The 22,803-nt window shown below is 51.7% G+C and overlaps 6 protein-coding genes across 6 annotated transcripts; 3 read left to right on the forward strand and 3 right to left on the reverse strand.

Moving 5' to 3' along the window:
• Nucleotides 1-123: 123 nt before the first annotated feature.
• BO79DRAFT_211027 (DNA ligase (ATP) CDC9) lies at nt 124-3,375 on the forward strand. The gene is made up of 4 exons (XM_025682931.1): nt 124-428; nt 536-2,360; nt 2,411-2,641; nt 2,692-3,375. Exons 1-4 carry the CDS (start codon nt 391-393, stop codon nt 3,235-3,237), a joined length of 2,640 nt encoding a protein of 879 aa, XP_025535955.1. The 5' UTR covers nt 124-390; the 3' UTR covers nt 3,238-3,375.
• A 536-nt stretch (nt 3,376-3,911) lies between these two features.
• dppV (dipeptidyl peptidase DppV) lies at nt 3,912-6,578 on the forward strand (the record flags this gene model as incomplete). Its single annotated transcript, XM_025678829.1, has 8 exons — nt 3,912-3,979; nt 4,043-4,094; nt 4,152-4,390; nt 4,448-5,459; nt 5,510-5,732; nt 5,808-6,040; nt 6,127-6,338; nt 6,437-6,578. The coding sequence occupies 8 exons, from the start codon at nt 3,912-3,914 to the stop codon at nt 6,576-6,578; spliced, it is 2,181 nt and encodes a 726-aa protein (XP_025535956.1).
• A 183-nt stretch (nt 6,579-6,761) lies between these two features.
• On the reverse strand, nt 6,762-10,129 carry vtc4 (putative vacuolar transporter chaperone (Vtc4)). The gene is made up of 5 exons (XM_025680065.1): nt 9,781-10,129; nt 9,240-9,711; nt 8,931-9,176; nt 7,569-8,877; nt 6,762-7,514 (listed from the first exon to the last, which is right to left on the reverse strand). Exons 1-5 carry the CDS (start codon nt 9,783-9,785, stop codon nt 7,120-7,122), a joined length of 2,427 nt encoding a protein of 808 aa, XP_025535957.1. The 5' UTR covers nt 9,786-10,129; the 3' UTR covers nt 6,762-7,119.
• Nucleotides 10,130-12,366: 2,237 nt separating this feature from the next.
• On the reverse strand, nt 12,367-16,060 carry BO79DRAFT_201666 (MCM DNA helicase complex subunit MCM4). The gene is made up of 5 exons (XM_025681592.1): nt 15,555-16,060; nt 14,632-15,501; nt 14,510-14,581; nt 13,266-14,458; nt 12,367-13,210 (listed from the first exon to the last, which is right to left on the reverse strand). Exons 1-5 carry the CDS (start codon nt 15,913-15,915, stop codon nt 12,623-12,625), a joined length of 3,084 nt encoding a protein of 1,027 aa, XP_025535958.1. The 5' UTR covers nt 15,916-16,060; the 3' UTR covers nt 12,367-12,622.
• Nucleotides 16,061-16,860: 800 nt separating this feature from the next.
• Nucleotides 16,861-21,151, forward strand: BO79DRAFT_211030 (putative DUF221 domain protein). Its single transcript, XM_025682932.1, has 3 exons — nt 16,861-17,411; nt 17,472-19,900; nt 19,955-21,151. The coding sequence occupies exons 1-3, from the start codon at nt 17,245-17,247 to the stop codon at nt 20,971-20,973; spliced, it is 3,615 nt and encodes a 1,204-aa protein (XP_025535959.1). The 5' UTR covers nt 16,861-17,244; the 3' UTR covers nt 20,974-21,151.
• A 53-nt stretch (nt 21,152-21,204) lies between these two features.
• Nucleotides 21,205-22,769, reverse strand: rmt2 (protein-arginine N5-methyltransferase; the record flags this gene model as incomplete). The annotated part of the gene is made up of 2 exons (XM_025684991.1): nt 22,709-22,769; nt 21,205-22,534 (listed from the first exon to the last, which is right to left on the reverse strand). Exon 2 carries the CDS (start codon nt 22,513-22,515, stop codon nt 21,205-21,207), a length of 1,311 nt encoding a protein of 436 aa, XP_025535960.1. The 5' UTR covers nt 22,516-22,534; nt 22,709-22,769.
• Nucleotides 22,770-22,803: the final 34 nt, after the last annotated feature.

Consider the following 22,803-nt stretch of genomic DNA (forward strand, 5'->3'; position numbering starts at 1 on the left):
CTCGCGTCACGTCACGTCGCGTTCCCGTTTAAGCAATGGAAGGCTCCGTGAAGGCAGCAGTAGATGTCGACTTGGGTGCCTGATTTTCGGAACTCGACTCTCGTGCATATAAATCGATACATTGCCAGTTTAGGATGAGGGACGTTTGAGATAACGTCTATGCCCGCTAATCGCCCTTCAGCGTTTCTTGCGCCACTGTTACGATACCCTTGCAGGAGACCTGCTCCGGCGCCTTCGCAGTTTAAGTCGCCTTTCTACACTGGCGACTTGACCTTGTCACGGATAGGCTCGCCATTACTTCCGTCGCAAACAAGGCAATTTGAAGTATATCAGCAACTGAGAAGGACCTATAGTGGCATTGGTTCAAGCGCAACGCGATCGGCGCTCATAATGGCAGATTCAAAAGGCAGGAAGCAAGCTACCCTGGGGTATGTTCGGGATTCCCAGTTGACTATAGGGTGCGTCTGTGTGAATGGACCTCAGATGCATCTGTAAGTCCTAATGTATGGATTGCTAATATTGGCTTGAACAACAGGCGATTTTTCGGCTCGAATTCAGACCCTAAAGAAGCTCCCAAGAAGCAGACCACGCTGTCGTTTTCGAACAAGAAGAGCAAAGCCGCTAAAAAGGATAGTGAATCGGAAACAGCGCAAGATCTGGAGCCTGTCAATGGGCATGGAACTAATGGGGACGCGAATGGTGGCGCCGACAGAGTAGACCCGGCCACGGAGTCGAAGCCAGAGGAGCCTGCCGATCAGAACAAGTTGAAGAGAGAAAACAGCAGCGAGGATGAAGATAGTGATATCCAGCCTGTCAATAAGCGCCGCCGCAAGACATCCCGAGGGGACGAAGCTACCTCTGCCCCCAAACGAAAGTCCCCATCGCCTAAAAGCCCTAAGAAGCGGTCGCAGTCGAAGGAGCCCTCGCCACCAGCTGTCGTCGAGAAGGCATCAGGCGAGAAGACACCGCAGAAAGAATTGAGCGTCTCGGATGATGAAGTAGCGGAAGAGGAGGCACAGTCTGCGAGTGAGGACGAAGAGAAGCCCGAGGTGAAGAAGAAAAAGATTGAGAAGGCTCAGGCTACGTTGAAGGCCGCTGGAAATGAGCCTTATCCCGATTGGAAAGCTGGCGACCCAGTTCCATATGCCGCGCTCTGTACCACCTTTTCCCTGATCGAGATGACGACGAAACGACTAGTGATCCTGGCTCATTGCTCGCTGTTCCTTCGCCAAGTATTGCGACTAACGCCCCAAGATCTTCTCCCTACGGTTCAACTTATGATCAACAAGCTGGCCGCAGATTATGCTGGCATTGAACTCGGCATCGGCGAGTCCTTGATTATGAAGGCTATTGGTGAGAGTACCGGACGTAGTCTGGCTGTGATCAAAACAGACCAACATGAAATCGGAGATCTTGGCTTGGTAGCTGCCAAAAGTCGGTCCAACCAGCCAACCATGTTCAAGCCGAAGCCATTGACAGTTCGTGGAGTGCACGAAGGTCTTCTTGGTATTGCGAAGGTTCAGGGCCATGGTTCTCAGGATAAGAAGATTTCCGGTATCAAGAAGCTGCTTTCAGCAGCCGACGCAGCAACCGCAGGCAAAGGAAGCAAAGGCATTGATATCACCAAGGACAAAGGTGGACCTAGCGAAGCGAAGTACATTGTTCGATTCTTAGAAGGAAAGCTTAGACTTGGGCTGGCGGAGAAGACTGTGCTTGTTGCTCTTGCCCAAGCTGTTGTCGCACACGAGGCCGCTATGGAGGGCCAGAAGACTCCCTCTGCTGAGAAATTGGCAGAAGGTGAGGCGATTTTGAAGACTGTTTACAGCGAACTGCCGGCGTATGAAGTGATTATACCAGCCATCCTCGAACATGGCCTCTCCAATCTGCCCAAGGTTTGCAAGCTGCAGCCGGGAATTCCCCTCAAGCCCATGCTTGCCAAGCCCACCAAGTCCATAACAGAAGTTCTTGATCGGTTCGAAGGAAAGGAGTTCACCTGCGAGTACAAGTACGACGGGGAACGAGCCCAAATCCACTACGTCGCCCCTGACTCGATCCACCAATATCCGGGTGCGACAGCCACCTTGAAGAAGGATGCCAAGGGCCTCAGTGCGATCTTTTCGCGTAATTCTGAGGACCTATCGAAGAAGTACCCTGACGTTCTAGCCAAGCTTGATGGCTGGATCAAAGAGGGTGTCCAGAGTTTTGTACTAGACTGCGAGACTGTTGCTTGGGATACGGAGAACAAGAAGGTTCTGCCTTTCCAACAGCTCATGACTCGCAAGAGGAAAGATGTCAAAGCGGAAGATGTCAAGGTCAAGGTTTGCGTATTCGCCTTCGACCTTCTGTTCCTTAATGGCGAGGTAAGTTTTACTTAGCAGTTGCGTTTTCGACTCTGCTAACTGTCAAATAGCCTACGGTCAAGAAATCCCTACGAGAACGCCGTGAGCTGTTACATGAATCTTTCCAAGCGACGGAAGGAGAATTCCAGTTCGCTCAGTATGGCAACACCAATGTACTGGATGAGATCCAGACACTGCTTGATGATAGTGTCAAGGCATCATGTGAAGGTCTGATGGTCAAAATGTTGGATACGGAGGAAAGTGGCTATGAGCCTAGCAAGCGGAGTCGGAATTGGCTCAAGGTAAGCCTCATTAGATGGGATCGACGGTCTGTCTGCTAACAATGGAATAGGTCAAGAAGGATTATCTCAGTGGAGTTGGTGACTCCCTCGATCTTGTTGTACTTGGTGCCTATCATGGCCGAGGCAAGCGCACATCAGTCTACGGTGCATTCCTCTTGGCTGCATACAACTCGAGTACGCAAACATATGAGACGATCTGCAACATCGGCACGGGATTCTCGGAAGCGATCCTAGAAGAGTTCTACAATGCACTCTCCCCTCTGACGATTGATCGGCCCAAGCCCTTCTACTCCCATTCCAACGTGCCCAAAGATCAGCCCGATGTATGGTTCGAACCGCGGTTAGTGTGGGAGGTGAAAACTGCGGATTTGACGCTCAGTCCCCGATACAAGGCGGCGGCAGATGAGTTCATGGGGACGACCGGGGGAGGAAAGGGTGTGTCTCTTCGCTTCCCCCGATTCATCAAGTCCCGAGACGATAAGAAGCCCGAGCAGGCAACAACCACGCGGGCCGTGGCGGAGATGTACCGCAAGCAAGAGGCGGTCCAGAAGGAGAATGCTGGCAAGGGAGGAGTGGATGACGATTTTGAGTACTGAAGCGCGGAGTTCCTGCATGTCTTTCATGACTTGGGAGGTATATGTACATGTAATGCCGTTGGGTTCTGGATACCCACAATAAAGTGTTTCTGCTATTGCTTTTGCATTGTTAGACTTTGGGGGCTGCTCTGTAAGGGCCCATTCCGTTGGAGTCAAGGATAATGTCTCAGCCTGAGGTGAGAATAGCAATATACACTCAAGCTTTCTCAATCCGATGCACAAATTGCAAACATCTCCCTTGCTGTTTGTTAAGTCTCCCTTTCCAGACGGATTTTCTACGGGGTCTCAAGTGAGTCCACTGCCCCTCGCCATCTATTGAATCCTCCCCAAACGATGGCGTCCGAATAGGCTTTACAAACGCCACAGCTGCTCCAGGCCATTTTCAAGTAAAAAAGAATGATTGATGGAATGGCATACCGCTAACAAATGGGGTCAGTTGGTTCTCTCAGATCGGCAGGGTCGGCCCAGTGCTTGGGCTGCTCCTCCAGCCCTCCCTTGCTTCAAGCTGGCCCCGATTTGGCAGCTCGTGAAGCTCAGCCCGACATTCAGCCAGCCAGGAGATAAATCCCACCCTTCCGCTGGGCATAAATTGGTCCTGGCAGCCATGTCATGCTGATCTTGGCTTGAGGACCAGTCATTCCTTTTTCCCCGAATCTCACATCAAGTCCTCGAGGATGGGAGCTCTTCGGTGGCTGTCCATCACGGCGGCTGCGGCCTCCGCAGTGTCAGCCCTGACCCCAGAGTGAGTATTCTCGAAACACTTCTAATTAGCCATACGCAGTATGGCTAACAGGTTTACCTACAGACAGATGATCGGTGCCCCGCAGAGAGGCGATGTCATACCAAACCCGTCCGGTGTATGTCCATTGCCAATTCCAGCTATGCAACAGAGCATTGTCTACTGACACGACCAGGACACTGGTTTATTCTCGACTTCCCAATGGTCCTTCGACACTCATTCTAGCAGTACCTGGTGGAGCTTGATCGACCTGGAATCGGGAGAGATCACCACTCTCACCGATGATAGCGACATTGAGGAGATTATCTGGCTGGGTTCTGACAGTTCTACGCTCCTCTACATCAACAGCACCAATGCACAGATTCCCGGTGGTGTGGAGCTGTGGATTGCGGACACTTCTGACTTTTCAAACGCGTTGGTTTAGACCTTTACGATGCCTCTACTGGTTGGTACTAATCCTACCTGATACAGTTACAAGGCAGCCTCTCTCTCCGCCGGTTTCCTCGGCATCAAATCAACCGTTACAGATTCCGGCGACGTGCATTTCATCCTGCGTGGAAAATCCTATCCTAATGGAACGGCCTACAATGATCAGCTCGCAGAGACCTATCCCAGTACAGCCCGTATCTACGACAGTATCTTTGTGCGCCACTGGGACACTTACCTGACCACCGCCTCCCACGCCGTATTCTCCGGCATTCTGCAAAGCTCGACCGGCGATGACGGCAGTGTTCAATACACTTCTTCAGGGGGGTTGACGAACCTGGTCAACCCAGTCAAGGGTGCCGAAAGCCCTTTCCCTCCATTTGGAGGCAACGACGACTATGACCTCTCGCCTGACGGCAACTGGGTTACCTTCAAGAGCAAAGCTCCAGAGCTGCCTCTTGCTAACAACACAGCTGCCTATGTCTATCTCGTTCCACATGACGGCTCCGCGACTGCTTTTGCCGTTAACGGCCCTGACAGCTCTGCAACCCCGGAGGGAACTGAAGGAGAATCCAACAACCCCGTGTTCTCCCCCAGCAGCGATAAGATAGCATACTTCCAAATGGCGACCAATACATACGAGTCGGACCGCAACGTGCTCTACGTGTACTCCATCACCGATGACACCATCACACCCCTTGCAAAGGACTGGGACCGGTCTCCCTCCTCCGTGAGATGGATCGACGATGACAACCTCGTCGTAGCAAGCCAAGATCTAGGACGAACCAGACTATTCGCCATCCCAGGCGATGCAGGAGACGACTTCACGCCCACGAACTTCACAGACAGCGGCACCGTGTCTGCTCAATACGTCCTATCCAACTCTACCCTCCTCGTCACATCCAACGCCTTTTGGACAAGCTGGAGCGTATACACCGCCAGCCCAGACGAGGGCGTACTCAACACACTGGCCTCAGCCAACGAGATCGACCCCGAGCTCAACGGTCTCAGCTCCCCCGACTTTGAAGAATTCTACTTTGACGGCAACTGGACCACCGTAATTCTCCCTCCCCAATGATATGCCCCAAACATACTAACCCCATCCAGCTCCAAGGATGGCTCACCTACCCCCAAGACTTCGACCCATCGAAGAAATACCCCCTCGCCTTCCTCATCCACGGTGGCCCCGAAGACGCCTGGGCCGATACCTGGAACCAGAAATGGAACTCCAAGGTCTTCGCCGACCAGGGCTACGTCGTCGTCCAACCAAACCCCACGGGGAGCACCGGGTTCGGCCAGCAGCTCACAGACGCCATCCAACTGAACTGGAGTATGCCCATTCCCTAACTCCCTCTCCCTCTCCCTCTTATACACCACAGCTAACAAATGAATTACCTACTAAAAGCCGGCGCCGCTTTCGACGACCTAACCAAAGCCTGGCAATACGTCCACGACACCTACGACTTCATCGACACGGACAACGGCATCGCCGCAGGACCCAGCTTCGGCGCGTTCATGATCACCTGGATCCAGGGCGATGACTTTGGACGCAAGTTCAAGGCGCTGGTTAGCCATGATGGTCCGTTTATTGGTGATGCGTGGGTCGAGACGGATGAGTTGTGGTTTGTTGAGCATGAGGTAAACCAAACCCCCTTCCTTTTCTTTTCCCCTATACACATATCATATAAGTATGTATGGTGTTGACGGTGTATGCACTACTATAGTTTAACGGCACTTTCTGGCAAGCCCGCGACGCATTCCACAACACGGATCCATCCGGTCCCAGCCGCGTCCTCGCATACAGTACTCCTCAGCTCGTCATCCACAGCGATATGGATTATCGTATCCCTGTGGCGAATGGCATTGGATTGTTTAATACGTTGCAGGAGACAGGTGTGCCTAGTCGGTTTTTGAATTTCCCGGATGAGGATCATTGGTATACACCACTCCCCTTCTTTCTTTTCACTTCTTTTGTTTTTTTTCTTGCTATTGTTAAGGGTGTTGTGTGGGTGCTAATACGGCTGTTTGTGATAGGGTCACCGGGCAGGAAAATAGCCTTGTTTGGTATCAGCAGGTGCTAGGATGGATTAATCGGTATTCCGGGGTTGGGGGGTCGAATCCGGATGCGATTAGTTTGGAGGATACGGTTAATCCGGTGGTGGATTTGAATCCTTGATCTAGCTATTTCACTACTTCGTATCATTGGGTGTGATGATGTTTCAGATAGGAACTAGTATTGCCTGTTTGTACTGGTGATTAGTTGGTAGATTACGAGATGATGGATGCATGAGATGAAAGACTTTATTAATGATTTTGAAAACTACTGCTGTTGTATATCAATTTATTCTTGTAGTGATTGATAACTACCTACTGTCTGTCAACTGCTATACTAACATACCAACCAACCACACAATCAGTCAATCAATTTCTGGTGCTTTCTTCTCTTCTGTTTCTTCCACCTCACATCAACTAAACCAACATCAAGGACAGGGCAGGAAAGGATCTGGTATCTGAACGGAACAACTGAAAGAAACAAATCATACACAAGCTTTTGTACAATCAGACCATGTGAATCAGTACAGCTCTCTCTTTCAGCCTTCCAACTGAAAGAAGGGCAGAGGATAATATAATGACGATAACTTAAGAAACGAAACGGAATCACTCATTCAGATAGATAACTTGGTGGCAACAATTTATACCCAGAATTCGAAGAAGCATCACAGCTCGCCTCCGTGAGGAGCGTCGTCAAGGTCTCCATCTTTAGCCAAGAATCCGGCTTGGCGGGCCCGGAGACCAAAGTTAACCATGACGATAACCACCAGTCCGAGACCGACGACCGTCGGTCCCCATTTCTCGTAATATACGCGCTTGACGTCGCGGCGCTTGCGAATCTTGTCGACACGCCACACGTACAGCATGAGACTGTATAGAAGGGCGACCGCAGCCAGCACGGTGAAGGCCCATGAGGATCCGAAGGTGATGTAGTCATCTCCAAAGTTCAACAGTGTAGCTGCAATTGTACCGAGGAGGATGGAAAATTCCAGCCACGAGAGGAAGGTACGTTCTGCGGCAAAGTAGACCTTTGGCTCGACGCGGACGGGGACATGGATGCCTGTGACTGTTAGGGGGATGTTGCTTGGATACAAAGAAGGTGGGATTGACTTACGCTTGCCCTTGGGAGCTTGGAAGCGCTTCACCGTGCGCTTGTTGCCCATGACGGCGATTCCATTCTGTTCCGGGGGCGGCATGCTGGTCGGGCGCGGGCGCGGGATGAGCGCTGTGAAGCAGTGTACCATAGCATTTCCAGCATTGTGGACGTAGTACTTTGCCAACTGCTTGTAGTAGTATGTTCCACCCACACGACGCGCTTCCTCCAACTCGTCCGAATCAACCGATTCTGCATCCGAATCGTATAACGGGTAATCCTCGTCTCCGGGAAGCGGTTGAGCGGCGATTCGCTCCTCTATATCCAAGGCGTTTCCATCGGTATCGGCAAACAGGGCTTCTTGATCGGCAGTCGTGGCCTCAGCCGTGTTCGTGCTATCAACCCAGCGTGCTTCGTTCGAGTCCTCCTCGTCCGACTCGTCATCCTCGGGTGTTTCGGTGGTGGACAAAGGTGCGCTGGCCGGAGGCCGCTGAATACCGAACTTGCGAGTAGCCGGCTTGCGGATGTCGACGTCCATCTGCGGCATCCAAAAGGGTAGAAGGTTGATGCGATCGGGGAAGAGGGTGGCCGTGCCGTGGATGAATTTACTGTACTTGGGCACCGCCTCGACCAGGTGACTGGCCGTCAGATCTCTGATCCATTGCGGTGGCTCTTGGCCCGCTTGCGTTTGAAGCTTTACCTCCAACACGGCATAGGGGAAGCGCTCCACGTCCTCGGGAGGGAGCTGGGAGAAAGGCCAATCCACGCCGATATCCATCCGCCGCCAATTGTCTCCCGCCCGGCTGCGACCATCGAGGTTGTCCTCCCTAGTCATGGTCAATTCTGTATCGAGAGATATACGCACGCGAGCGTCTCCGGGAAGCTGAAAGGCGGTTCGGTGGTAGAAAGATCGGGTCACAGGGACCAATTTTCGCGTGATGACTCGGTATTGGATTTCCCGTGCCAGTTGCTCCAAGTTGTCGATTTCCTCTTCGCTCTTCTTACCTTCCCGGCGCATCTTCTCGAAGATGCTCTCCACGGTCATGCGACCGGAAAGATAGGCATTGACGTGCTTCTCCTTCAGTGAGAAACGCGCCTTGACAGACTTCTCTCCCGTCCAGTCCTCGCGATGGGTCTTACGCTCCACGAAGATCTGGTCACTTTCCATGCCACCATACCAGCGCAGTCGGATGGCTTCCGCTCCCTCGCTTTTCTTCAAGCGACCCTGGTAGAGCTCCCATGTATCGGTATTATCATAATAGATGGATGAAATAGCGGCATCTTTTTCCTCGAATTCTTTTCTAGGATTGAAAACCAGCACAGGAAGGTGCTGCTCTTGTCAGCAACGATCTCGTAGGAATTGACAGGTGTTATCGCGCATACCTTAAGGATGATGAGCTTCAGCTCAGTGATGTTGTCGGGATGAACCCAGTATTTGGTCGTCTGGCGGACAAAGTTCTGCTGACTGCCTCCGGCGGCCGAATCACCCTTGACGGGGTTACCTTTGGTACGAACAAGGTCGTAAAGCTTCGAAAGCTTGACAACGAGCGCATCGTAATTGTCGTTGAAAAACGGCTTCGCATTGAGTCGCGCAGCAAAGACAGGCCGCAGATGCCACCCAGTTTGTTTCTAGAAACAAAGTGATTAGCACCGAAATAGATTCTCTACCAGCGCATGAGGATGAAAGCGTACATCGTGTTTCTTAATAATTTTCTGAAAGCCAGTATAGTTCAGTTGGGTGAACTTTGCCAGATCGTGGACGTCGGCGATGATGTCACTCAAGACCTGCTCGAGCAACAAGAAGTCTTCGTCGGAAGGGGGCCTCCGGCTGGAACGCGAATTTGAGGCGCTGTCTGAGCGAGAGCTGGAGGAATTATCCAAGCGGGAAACCACATCATTGACTTCCGTCTCGCTGGCTTGAATGCGACGAGCGATCTCCGCGCTCTTGATTCGCTGGAAGTTGAAGACCTTGTCCAATTCGCTCTCCAGCAGGGTCACAAAGTGCTTCTCATCGTCCTCCGACCAGGCCTGGCGGTCGGGCCTCGCGTTTTCGGGCGTAGGCTCGGTGACATAACCGGTTTTGAGAGCCTTCTTCAGATCCTCGTATGCAATGTAGTACCAGTAGTACTCCTTGATCATAGAAGATCGGAGGTGCTCCCCGAACCTAGACAAGAGACGAACCAGTCAGCTGGGCGATCCAATCAGATTGAAAGTTTGGAATAGAGCTGCACACCTCATAGTGAATAAGTCAATTGACTAAGCTCTTGGGATAGAAATAGGAGGCAAGTAGGGTGTGAGTAAGGGGCGTTAACGATTTGGTGGGATAATTGGGGAGAGCTGTTTAGAGGTTGGAAGAAAAGATCATGATTGACGTAAAAGCAGGTCGTGAGAAAGAGAGAGCGAACAGAAAAAAGAAAGCTGAGAGAGGAGGGGGGGCCGAAAAAAAGTAAAAAAATCGAAAGAGAGTAGCCAAAGGAAAAGGACCTAATCTGGTCGAAATGATGCTAATTACTAGACGAAGGCGCAGGGAGCCAGCAGTGGAGACGGACAAGAGAAGTCGACTATGTACAAGAGCCGGTCGAAGCTCATGATGCTTGCTAAAGACCCCGTCCCAGGATGGCGGAGACCTCAGGCCCGGTCGACGTCAACCCGTGACTCCTCCCGATAACGCTATCGGCTCCAAGATTGGCCCTTGCTTTGGGTCTGGTACCGGTAATACCGAGCTGCGATTGCAGTCCCGTGCCATTACCATTGGGTCATATCAATCTCCTAGGTGAAAATCGCATGTCAAAAGAGGGTGCAAATGGAGGGACAAGACACGCCAATGTTACGGGGAATCGGGGAGAATGACAGACATGCTCCAGTTTGCATGGAGAAGACCCTAAAAACTGCTCTAAATCATAGCTTGGATGACTATCGTTGCTTGATGCATTCTCAGCCACTCGATTGCGCAGGTGCTGCTCTCCCTCATCACCGCTTTCCCACTTTGGGACTAGCCAGTGGTTTGCTATCGATACGAGGTCATCCTTTCACCAATTCCATCCCACGTTATACGTCCGGGTAATTTCCATTACCTCTGAACTCTGCAAATTCACCATTTTGCACGTCAGGTCAGTGGGGATGGGTATAATCGCATATCAACGGTACCGGTAACCCAATTCCCCTCTGAAATTGTTAAAATACCTGGTTATCTAGTACTTAGTGTCTTGTGCTTCCTTTACCATCTACCATTCGATAACAGCTAGACTAAAGAGATGGTGGTCTCACATGCCAACCGTCTCACCCCATTCCGATCTTAATTCGCCGTCTTGCCCGCTGATCTATCTACTAGATTACTAGTCTGATTAAGACCCGGAAAAGGCTCCCTGGTTTCATTCCAGCCAACACAAGACCAAGTACTACTTGTGGAAAGAAAGTACACCATAGGTATAGTGTGTGTGTGTGTGTGTGCTAATGTCTCACCGGGCTGCAGCCAGATGGTAACAGTAACACAATCCAGCCCCCATCAACGCCACCGTTAGCTAAACGTGCAGGAACATCAAAGCCTGGATCCTCGATCATCGCCGCGGCAGCAACTGGGGCCTACTCTTATAACCAATCGGCTTCATCGCCCCGGCAAAGACGATACAGAGGTTAAGATGAAACTCGTCTTCGGCACGCTAGTAAATTCCCCTTTTAGCTGTTATAATTAACAGGACTGACCTATTGTGTGTATGTATGTATGTATCTTGTATCTGCTATACCTAAACCCAGAATCAAGTAGCCTATTTCCATGTATGACCCGTGTGTCATTCTTCAATGTCACAGATTACGATTACTTGTCTCGAAGCTTGACTCCGGTAATTAATCTATTCATAATGTGCGCAGGTCGGACAGGGACCCTTGCTAGAGATATGTCTATATCAGCCCACGTTATGAGTCGGAACAATCCAAGTCTATTGGGTAGATTTCCGATGTATCCTGTGAGGAGATCTACTAGAACACTTGATTTAGTGCAGTAGTATTAGTGACGCTCAGTAGGGCTTCTGCTCGTCTGCCTTGTTTTCTTCTTTTATGTAATCGCATATTAAGATGAGAAGGATAAAAGGAATTATCTTCACATTAACTATTTGATATATACAATGATGATACTGTATGAACCCTTGAGACCAGTCGCACCCATTATGTTTCAGTAGTATTATCAGTATCTGATGTATCGTATCAATGCCTTCACTTTCCATGTACTATATACTAGCGGGCTTCGACTCGTTCTATCTAACCTACCTCAGGCACATACAAATCTCCATAGATTCAGCAGAGAGTTACAAATTACTCTCCCAAACATGCATTACATTCCTTGTACAGAGAAAGTTCAATTGAAGCCGAGGTCATTAGCAAATTACAAAAAATTGCCTTTTGTATAATACCGTAGTTCCCACCGGACTGCTAGCTAATATACCTTGGAGGCAGGCTAGTTAGTAGTCACTACTAGTAATATTTCAATGAGATTGTGGGAAGCTGTGGCAACAATATATACTCACAGATACTATTAATGCTCGTAATAGCACTACGTGGTATTTTCAAAAACGCCTTTAGTAAACCTGGATTGGCCGTCGGTGTTCCGCCACCAGGACCGATCTTTCTTTCATACTACGAGGGAATCTAAGACAAAAGACCGACTAGTAGTCCAAGCGTGAGAAACTTCGCCCAGGCAGTTCCACTAGTACTAGCGAGCTGAAAGAGGCTGCTGCTATGAGCCCTACAAGACAGCTAAGGGCGGCGAGACCTTTTTAGCTTGAGATGAAATATACTAATGCTGGAAGGAACTGTTCCGTAACGTCCAAAAAACTAGTCATGTCCAATCATACGTCCTTGCCTTTGGGTTTACAAACCCCGTGATAATGCGCGTTAGATACATTGATTTGTTCTGTTGCAATACGTATCAATCAACCCAACACCAGACACCGTCTCCGCAGTTCAGATAATGACATGTGATGAAAAAAATAAACCAATGTAATTCGCACCCATCCAATAATTATGTAGTTCCATGGTATCGTAGTCTCATCAGCTAGTCCACCGTCGAGGCAGGGGAGAGATCAGGCAATTGCTTGTGCACTGCGCCGGATGCTCCTCCGCGCACCCTCACCAATGACATTCACGATGCCTTCGTTTTGCAAGGCGTAGATTGCCTCGCTGAATTGGTTGCTATCCAGGGGCGTGCTGCTCTGCTCGTTGAGAAGTCTGAAAACTTCAGCCCACCGAGCCGAGCCACCTGAGCCAGCCAGTTCGTCTACCACGGAGAGCACGCCGCGCTTGATCATTTCCCGGTTGCGTCTCTCGCTGGCACTGGTGCCCTCGGTGAGCAAGCCCATGTCGATGAGACCGGTGCGGGAGTCGGTGGCGGCCTGCTTGATGGCCGACCTGATGAGGCGCACGGCTTCTTCCACGTCGTCGGCTGTTACCTCGGAGGAGAGGCGCATGCGTGCGTGGGCTTCCGACAGTCGGATCATTGATTCCAGCTGACGCGTAGTGGCGGTAATACGGCGATCTGTCGACCGGATATCGTCTCCAAGCTTGCGCATAGCGACATACGCATCGGAGAGGGCTTTTCCGGCAGCGGGGGTAAGCACGGGGTGCACCTTGGTTTTGGCGTAGGTAATGTAGGCTGTGAGGAATTCGACGGGCTGCGCGGAGGGAACAGGTTAGTTGTTGTTACACATGTCACATTTCTTCACTTACCAAGATCTCTTCGCTGCTTGCGTTGTCGGGCTTGTCTTCCAGGTACATGTTGACCAGATGCTTGGCCAGGCGACGGTCCTCCTGCTCGTCCGTCCGGTCGAGCATAAGATAAACCAAATCGAATCGAGACAGCAGGGTGGGAGGAAGATCAATGTTTTGCGGGACCGGAAGGTTCGGGTTGTATCTGCTGCCGATGGGGTTCGCAGAGGCAAGGATACTGGTGCGAGCGTTCAAGGTGGTAATGATACCTGCCTTGGCAACGGACACAGTCTGCTGCTCCATCACTTCGTGTAGAACAGAGCGCGTCGATTCATTCATCTTATCGAACTCGTCGATGCAGCAGATACCGCCATCAGAGAGAACCAAAGCACCGGACTCGAGAACCATCTGCTTGGTGTCAGGATCGCGGGTCACATAGGCCGTGAGACCAACGGCCGATGAACCTTTGCCGCTGGTATAGACACCGCGCGGCGCGATCTTGTGAACATATCGGAGCAGCTGCGACTTGGCGACAGACGGATCACCGCACAGAAGAATGTTGATGTCACCACGGTAGCGTGGGTTGCCACCCTTCTGGAACGTCTTGTTGGTGCCGCCAAACATTTGTAGCAGAATACCCTTCTTGACATCATCCATCTCGTAGACACTGGGCGCCAGGGATCGAGAGAGAAGCTCGTACACATCGGGCCGGCTGGCGGTGCGCTTGATCCTCTCTTCCTCCTCGGCAGTGATCTTGCGCGTCTGCTCGGCATCCCCGGCTGCTTGCTCCGACAACTCTTGCTCAACGGTCGACACATCAATACCCATCTTCTTGCGGTCAATTTTCTGGACGTGCAGAACATCGACGTAGGTCTTGAAAAGCGTCTTCTGCGTCCGCTGGCGGGGGTTGATGCGCACTGGGTTGCATCGGAAGATACCAGTTACCTCCACGCGGTCACCGGCCTTGCAAACATCAACAAGTTCGTCGTACACGCAGAGCGAAACCGAGTGAGGGGTTTGGCCATCGGGGATGTTGTCGGGGGTTTCCTGCAGCTTGATGACCTGCTTGTCCGCAAAAGCACAACGATTATGGATAATCTGCATCGAGTTTCTAGCCTGGCAGACTTCACGAGGACAAACAGTGGGCTCCGCAATACGACCACGGTCAATATCGACTTGGACACTGTGGTTGCAAATCTGACAGCGGAAGAAGGCTAGAAAACATATTAGACTCGGAACACCAATCAATTAGTCATGAGTCTTACCTTCTTTCATGTCAGGGATGATGGGTGTAGCCCGAATCACCAGACCCTTGATGCTCACCAACTTGTCCATATCTAAGGCACGTTAGCACTGAACTATCATTCCAGGTGGTTTATCAACATACCAGCAGGATCAAGGTCTCTCATGTTAACGGTAGAGTCAAGGCCGAAAGGCATGACCTTGTACGCGTTGGACTCGACTTCCTGGACGAGGTCCTGGATTTCAGCCGGAGGAGCCCGAGCAGCATCGCTCATGAGAGCATCAGAGCTGGGCACGGCGGGAGCCGAGCTGAGATCCCTGGTGTGGTTGGAACGAGCGTGAGCGCGCTGGCGTTGCATTTCCTTGCCAGCCAGCTCCACCATTACATCCTTGACGGTCTGATCCATCAGAGGAATGATTTCTTGGGGATACGCATGAAGTTGATGCCACAACTTCTGCGTCGATGGGTATGCCTTGAGATTCTTTGCATCGAGGTTGAGATTGGTGACACCGAGCTGACGCATCGTGTTGAGCATGGTGATGTACTCTCTTTCTTCTGCAGTATTTCCCATGATACGGGTCTCATCTTCTGTAGCCCCATCGGCCCACAGTCGGTACTTGGTGGCGAAGTTGTAAAGAAAGTTCTTGAAGGCGGACATGGAATCTTGAATGGAGATGTTGGTACCCCAAATCACGCGGGTGGAGCTGCCACCCAAGGCCTCAGCCTCTGAGGTATCTGGATGAATGTTGGAGAAGGTGGCATCAGACTGCGGTTCGCCATCGGCAGTAGGCATGCCGTTGGCGTCAACGAATATCCTGCGGCGGCGACTGGGGGTCGATCCAAACCCGCCCGAATGAAGGTCATTACGACGAGAGGTGCCGCGGTGACCATCGGCGTTGGAGCGCGAGGAGACAAACAAGCCACTGCTGCTGCTGGGAATGTCTGAACGACCTGCTTGGCGACCCATGGAACGGGTAGGACTGGAGCTGGAGACATATCGGATGGGGGATGAGTCTGTTTACATGTTAGCATATATAAGAAAGCTCATCGAATCAAGCTGGATATACCTCGCAGGGCAGCTACACCGTTTCCTCGTGGGGTAGTTTCGCCATCATCCATTGTGGAAGAAGCTCTTACGGGGGAGCTCGGTTCGTCCATTCGAATATCGGGAGTCTCTGCGCTGCTGCTGTTCCCCTTCATGGGAGAGGACTGGAAGAACATGGGGGAGGAGGAAGGGACGGGCGCATCACCCCGAATGCGCCTCGAGGCCCGAGGGGTAGTCTGTAATTGTTCATCACCGAGCGGGGTAGGACTGCTGGTTTGGCGTTGTTGCTGGGAACGAGTCGAGCGAGTCGAGCGAGCCGGAGAGGAGACGGCCGAATCCCTAGCAGGACGACCCCTACGACGAGAGGAGGCTGGAGACGACATGATATGAGCCGGTCCTATGAAGAGACAAGTCCACAAACAGATGGACCAAAAAAGGACCGACAGAGGAGGGGGTGAGGGGAAGTAATTAGGTAGGGGGAAATAGTAGGAAGTGGATTGAAGTGGATGATTGTGGTTGCGATAGAGAGTTTGAGGCACAAATTCGAAGTGGGCCTGAAAGGGAAAACAAATTCTCTTCTCGTCGAGCTCAACGCGCTGCAACGCGTCCACCGCGTAAAGTGGTTTCCTGTTTGGGACAGCGTGACATAAAGCCACATTGACCACATGACCTTTGTGGCTGGTGGGGATGAAATCATTTAGGGCTGGGATGCACCGCCACCTCCTCTACTGGTAGCCAATCATAAATTAGGAACAAACAGTGGGTCACCAGGGCCAGGTTCACACCTTCCTCATTCAGGCAGGAACCACCGAACTGGAAAAGCAACGAAGAATGAAAGATTCACCCCTTATTCTCATTCTATTCCCCTCTTTGAAGAATTTGACTGTTTTGTTGAACACAATATACCATGCTGTAGTAGTACGCGCCATCTCAATACTATCTTACATAGACTGTAACCGATTCTAAACAGTATAAGGCCACTAAGACAGTCACTTTCCACCCCCAGAGCGGGTGAAGCACCCACCCTGGCGCGTGAGACGGTAAGTGTTCAGCTAAGGAAGCGCCATGCAGTTTCGGCAGGCGCCTTGATGTCATCCCGGTGAGGATCGGCCATCCCCAAATCAAATGGCGCTTTCTGCCCTGCTGCCTTTGGGCTGCCCCCCAAACGCTTCTCTGACTGGTGGAAGGAGCTGCAAAGTGGGTGCCACTGTTGTCATTGTTTGGTCTTTTCTATCTGTAACACGTTTTTCCCCTTCGCTTTTGTCGCTGCAGCTCCATTATTTGGCTTGGTCTTAATTCCCCCCAAATCCACCCCCCTTGTGGTCATTGTCTCTTTATTTAGACAATTCCCCAGGTCTTTGCTCTCTGTTAGCGCTGTCTTTTCACCAACAGTGGTTCATCTCATCCCCTTACATGCACTGATTGGTTCTCCCCACTTCCGCCCTCATCTCATGGGCGTCTATGGAGCACTGCTAATTGCTACCGTTACTACTAATTTTGTCGCCCTCGCTTGTGACGTGCTGTTTACTCAATTGTATAACTGTCCTCCCTCGTGATGTCTGCACCTTTCTTTCTTCTTCCCTTCAGTCAAAATCTAGAACTCTCTTAACTACTGCGACTTCATTCATCACCTTTCTGGTGGCTCCTTACCTCCATAAGCCACCACCACCACCTGCTCCGAGCTACCAAGTGGTGCTCGCTGCTCCCTCACTATGACCACAGATTTGGGGTCGGCGCTGGAACACGCCGGCGGCAGTGGCAAGGATAAGGAGGGTATCTCCATCGGAACTTTCGTTGCTTCCCTAACCACTGCCATCGTTGTCTTTGCTGTGGAATTTCTGCTCTTTATCCTACTCAAGGGAAAGCTCACTCGTATCTAGTAAGTGATCCACCTGTAACTATAGCCGAGGAGACATGACTGAAGCTGATCGATATCCAGTCAACCAAGAACCTACCTAGTCTCAGACAGGGAACGTACGCAACCATCCCCGCCGGGATTCTTTCGATGGATCGTCCCCGTGTTTCGCACTTCTAGCACCGAGTTCATACAAAAATGTGGCCTCGACGCTTACTTCTTTCTCCGCTACCTGCGCATGCTTCTCAAGATCTTTATCCCGCTAGGATGTCTAATCCTGCCAGTTCTTTTGCCTTTGAATAAAGTTGGCGGCAAGGACACGAGCTACAAAAATGGTACAGCAGCGGATGGTCAATGGAATGTCACTGGTCTGGATCAGCTTGCCTGGGGCAACGTCAAACCTGAGCACACATCACGCTACTGGGGCCATCTGGTCATGGCTGTCATCGCCATCTTCTATGTCTGCGCCGTGTTCTTTGACGAGCTCAGAGGGTATATCCGTCTCCGGCAGGCCTACTTGACGTCCCCCCAACATCGACTGCGAGCGTCTGCGACAACTGTTTTAGTTACAGCCATCCCTGAAAGCTGGCTTTCCGTAGAGGCCCTCGAATCACTGTTTGATGTCTTCCCGGGAGGAATTCGAAACATCTGGATTAACCGCAATTTTGACGATCTCAACGAAAAGGTGAAGCAGCGCGATGAGCTGGCTCTGAAACTTGAGGCTGCTGAGACCGACCTAATTATCAAGTGCAAAAAGGCTCAGCTGAAACAAGCGAGAGCTGAAGCCAAGAAAGCCGGAAAGAACCCAAACACAGCGGAGACAAAGGAGAAGAAAGACGCCGACAGGAAGGCTTCAGTGCTGGCGCTTGATGGGGGTGTCAGCTCCGGTAATCCCCACCAAGCTCGCACTCTCGACCAGATCCTGCATCGTACCAAATCGAAGAAGAAGCCGGAACAGCCAGGGCCAAAGAAACGACTAAACCCGTTGGACCCTGCTGTCGAGGCAGCAGAGGCAGTCGGTCAGGGCATGGGAAAGCTGGGAAAAACTATGATTGGGGGGTTCAAGAAAGTCGAGCATGGACTGGACGGAACGTTGGCCCGATCAGGTGGATTTGTGCCGGGCGACGCTATGGTCATTCCTCCTCACCATTCAGAACCTGAAACCAACGAAGCCAACGACGCCAATGATGGGGAGCCCCAGGTTTGGTCGACAGATCCCCGTGATCATGCCGAGCTCACCCCGGAGGCTAGTGCATCAGAAGCGCGACCGGCGTCTAGACCGAAAAGGCCGTTTTGGAAAAGCCAATTGTCCAAGGATTCCAAGACGAGCAGTGAGCCTGATGAACTGCCCCTCACAGCCCCAGAGTCTCCTGTGGAACAAGAGGAGGTGGAGGCCTCTGGATCTGAAAGCGGCAATTCAATCAAAGAAAAGGTCCCCTCCGACAATCCAAGAGGATTCAAGGAGGGCGATCGGGTACAGGGAGAGGAGTATCCCATTGCTTACAATGAAGGCTTCGACAACGAGGATTTTGGAGAACCGCTATGGCAGAAATACATCAGACCCAAAGATCGCGATACGATGCGACTACCAATTTTCGGTCTCAGTTGGATGCCATCATTGTGGCTCATCGGCAAGAAGGTCGACACCATCGACTATTGTCGCAAGGAGTTGGCGCGCCTCAACCTGGAGATTGAAATTGACCAGCAGAATCCGGAGAAATTTCCCCATATGAATTCAGCCTTTATCCAGTTCAACCACCAAGTCGCCGCACATATGGCTTGTCAGGCCGTCAGTCACCACGTTCCCAAGCAGATGGCGCCTCGTCTCGTCGAGATCTCACCAGACGACGTCATCTGGGACAATATGTCGATCAAATGGTGGGAGCGTTATCTGCGCACGTTTGGCATTATCGCCGTTGTCTGTGGGATGGTGATAGGCTGGGCAATTCCCGTGGCGTTCACTGGTTTGCTTTCTCAGCTGTCATACCTGGAAGCTGCGTTTACTTGGCTATCCTGGCTTTCTACATTGCCTGGATGGTTTATCTCTGCCATCCAGGGTGTGTTGCCTGCACTTTTCCTCGCGATTCTAATGGCTATCCTACCCCTGATCCTTCGCTTTCTCAGTCGAACACAAGGTCTCTCCACGGGTATGGCCGTCGAGCTGACCGTTCAGAACTATTACTTTGCATTCCTGTTCGTGCAACTGTTCCTGGTTGTGACCATCTCGTCCAGTTTTTCGACCATCATCAGCAACGTGGCCGACGTTACCAGCTGGCCTGAACTTCTGGCGCAGAACATTCCCTCGTCTAGCAACTACTTCTTCTCGTACATGATTCTTCAGGCAATGTCAGTGAGTGCTGGAGCTCTGGTCCAGATCGTCAACCTGGTGAGCTGGTTCATTCTCGCACCAATCCTGGACAAAACGGCGCGGAAGAAATGGGGCCGCACAACCAATCTGAATCAGATGCAATGGGGTACATTCTTTCCGGTGTATACCACGCTTGCGTCCATTGGTAAGCCTGATTCCTTACTTTTCCGATGGCTTTTTTTGCTAATTTGAATTTTAGGGTTGATCTACTGTGTCATTGCACCTCTTATCCTGATCTTCAACGTGATCACGTTCAGTCTCTTCTGGTTCGTCTACCGGTATAATACGCTTTACGTGACCAAATTCCGCTTCGATACGGGTGGACTGCTTTTCCCTCGAGCCATCAACCAGCTGTTCACTGGTCTATATGTCATGGAGCTCAGTCTGATCGGACTGTTCTTCTTGGTCCGGGACACGCAGGGCGAAGTTGCTTGTGAAGGACAGGCGATCATCATGATCATTGTCTTTATCCTGACAGCCGGCTATCAGATCCTCTTGAATGACGCGTTTGGGCCTCTGTTCCGTTACCTGCCCATCACGCTGGAGGACGACGCGGTGCGCCGTGATGAAGAATTTGCTCGGGCGCAGAGAACCCGCCTAGGTCTCCCTAATGAGGAGGAAGAAGATCCGAATGACACTATCGAGCACCAGCTGGCTGAGCGTGAACATCGTCAGCATCAGATTGACCGAATGTCGCACGATATCGAGTTAAAGACGCTGGAGTCTTCCTCCCCCGAGCGGCAAAATCACCACACCATGCATAGGCCACATCTCGGACCGCAGCGTCGATCCTGGGCTGAACGATCACCAAACCGGCGATCACCATACTACAAAGCCCACTCCAATACTCAAGTACCCAGTGTCCAGCGTCTGCGCGACAGGATCGCACAAGACGCTGAGGCCCAAGGCCCTCCTTCGCGCAACGTTGGGACCACGCTCTTTTCCGGCATCCACGATGAATTGGAGGACTTGACACCTGACGAGCGTGATCAGCTCGTTCAACGTGCCTTTCAACACGACGCATTGCGTGCCAAGCGACCAGTGATCTGGATCCCTCGCGACGATCTTGGGGTCAGTGACGACGAGGTGTACCGCACACAGCGGTTCAGCAAGCACATCTGGATCAGTAACGAGTATCAGGCGCTGGATGGGAAATGCCACACGATCTTCAGCCGCAGTCCGCCCGACTTTTCCGAGGTGGACCTCATCCAGTTATAAGGCGTTTTGCTGTATCAGTAAGCTGTATGATTGACGACTATTTGTTTTGGTTTGCAGTTTTTGCTTTATTCGGTTCATGGGATAAGGAATTTGCATTTACAGGCGTTGGGTGCCATTCTCAAGGGCTATAGGAGAGCGTGTGTACATGATTACCCAAGATGCCATAGATGGAGATACATCACAAGCAATGTCTATATAGTACTAGCAACACCAACCAAATTTCTATCCACCTCAATCCATAAACTTACAGATAGGCAACCGGTACTTCTCAATCCTCCAATACGGCCTTCTCACACCCTCCCACTCACCCTCCAACGCCGGCACCTCCAACTCCTCCCACTCGACATCAAACCCAGCCTCAAACAAATCCATCTCCACCACCTTCTGATAAACATCATAACTAATCTGCCTATCAGCCCCCATCCCATTAAAGAATCCCCAACGCCCACTCCCATTCTCCCCATCCTGCTCCAAAATCCCAATCACCTGTTCCGAAAAGAACTCCCGGAAATCACTATACGACTCGGCAAACGTATCATAGTAAATCGCATCAACCACCACTCCCTCGCCCACCAACGCAGGCAACACATCCTGCCACCGGCCCTCATGGATCCGGACCCCAGGCTTCTGATCCCACCCCTTGCGCTTCATCTCCGCAACCACTTCCGGGTGCGCCTCCACGATATGGTGCTCACTGGGGCCATGCGACTGCAAGAACGTATCGACAATACCCATTCCATGTCCGATGTTCATGACCCGCAGCCCGGGGGTAGGGAGCAGCTTCGCCGCGGACTTCTCCATGATGGTGGATTCCCACGACATCATCACACCGTTTTGGTCGCTGTCGAGAAGTCGGTCGTTCGTGAAGGTTAGGTTCGAGTCGAGGTAGCGCGGTTGCGTGACGGAGGGGTCTTCTGTTGCTGCTGCTGCTGCTGGTTGTTCTTCAGTGGTGGCAGTTTCAGCTTCAGCTTCAACAGCAGTAGTAGCTTCTTCAGCACCCTCTCCCTCCTGCTGCTCATCTTCATCCTCCTCCTCCTCCTCCTCATCATCATCCCCTAACGCCTCCCACCCCTCCTCCAACCTCCCCAACAACAACTCCGCCCGAACGCCCGCATCCACAATCATCTCATAAACCTCCATCAACCCCAACCGTCTCGCAATACATCCCGGTGTCTCATCATTCAAATCCAGATCATTCCAGATAGCGCCCTCGCCGAGCAGGTACTTGACTGTTTCGACGACGCCTGCGCTGTCCCCATCGGCATTTGTGTCCACGCCATTCGTCTGCTTCTCGGTATCGTTCTCCTTCTCCTCCTCCTCGCATGCAGCAATGGCCGCGTGCAGCGGCGAGAATCCCGTCTCAGGGTCCTTGACGTTGGCGGGGTTTCCGGGCGTTTGGTTCTCGCGGATTAGGCGGCGCAGGAGTGGGATGTTGTGGGTGGATGCGGCGAGGAGGATTTCTTGGATGTTTAGGTCCAGGTTTAGGGCCATGTTGGGGTCTTGGGTGAAGGTTATTACGGGGTCGGTGGATGGGTCGGCCATTTTTGGTTGATTGGTATGTCTGGTTTAACGGGAGAGTTTAGTTGGTTGTTATTGTTGTTGTGAGGATGGTGGGGGAGGAATTGGATATGCGCGGCGGCGGGGTGGGGAGGATTTTATTTTGAGCGGGGAGTGGGATTGGATTGGGCTGGGCTGGGTTGGGTTGGTGTGGTGTGGGTGGTTTCGAGAGACTTACGGTTAATTTGATTATGGGAGAGGTGTTTTGGGGTTAGAACAGGTTGTAACTCCCATGTAGAGAATGTGTTCTACTGGGTTGAACTGGTGGTGGAT

Source organism: Aspergillus costaricaensis (genome assembly GCF_003184835.1).
Source record: "Aspergillus costaricaensis CBS 115574 unplaced genomic scaffold BO79scaffold_34, whole genome shotgun sequence".
Taxonomy (NCBI): Eukaryota; Fungi; Ascomycota; class Eurotiomycetes; order Eurotiales; family Aspergillaceae; genus Aspergillus; species Aspergillus costaricensis.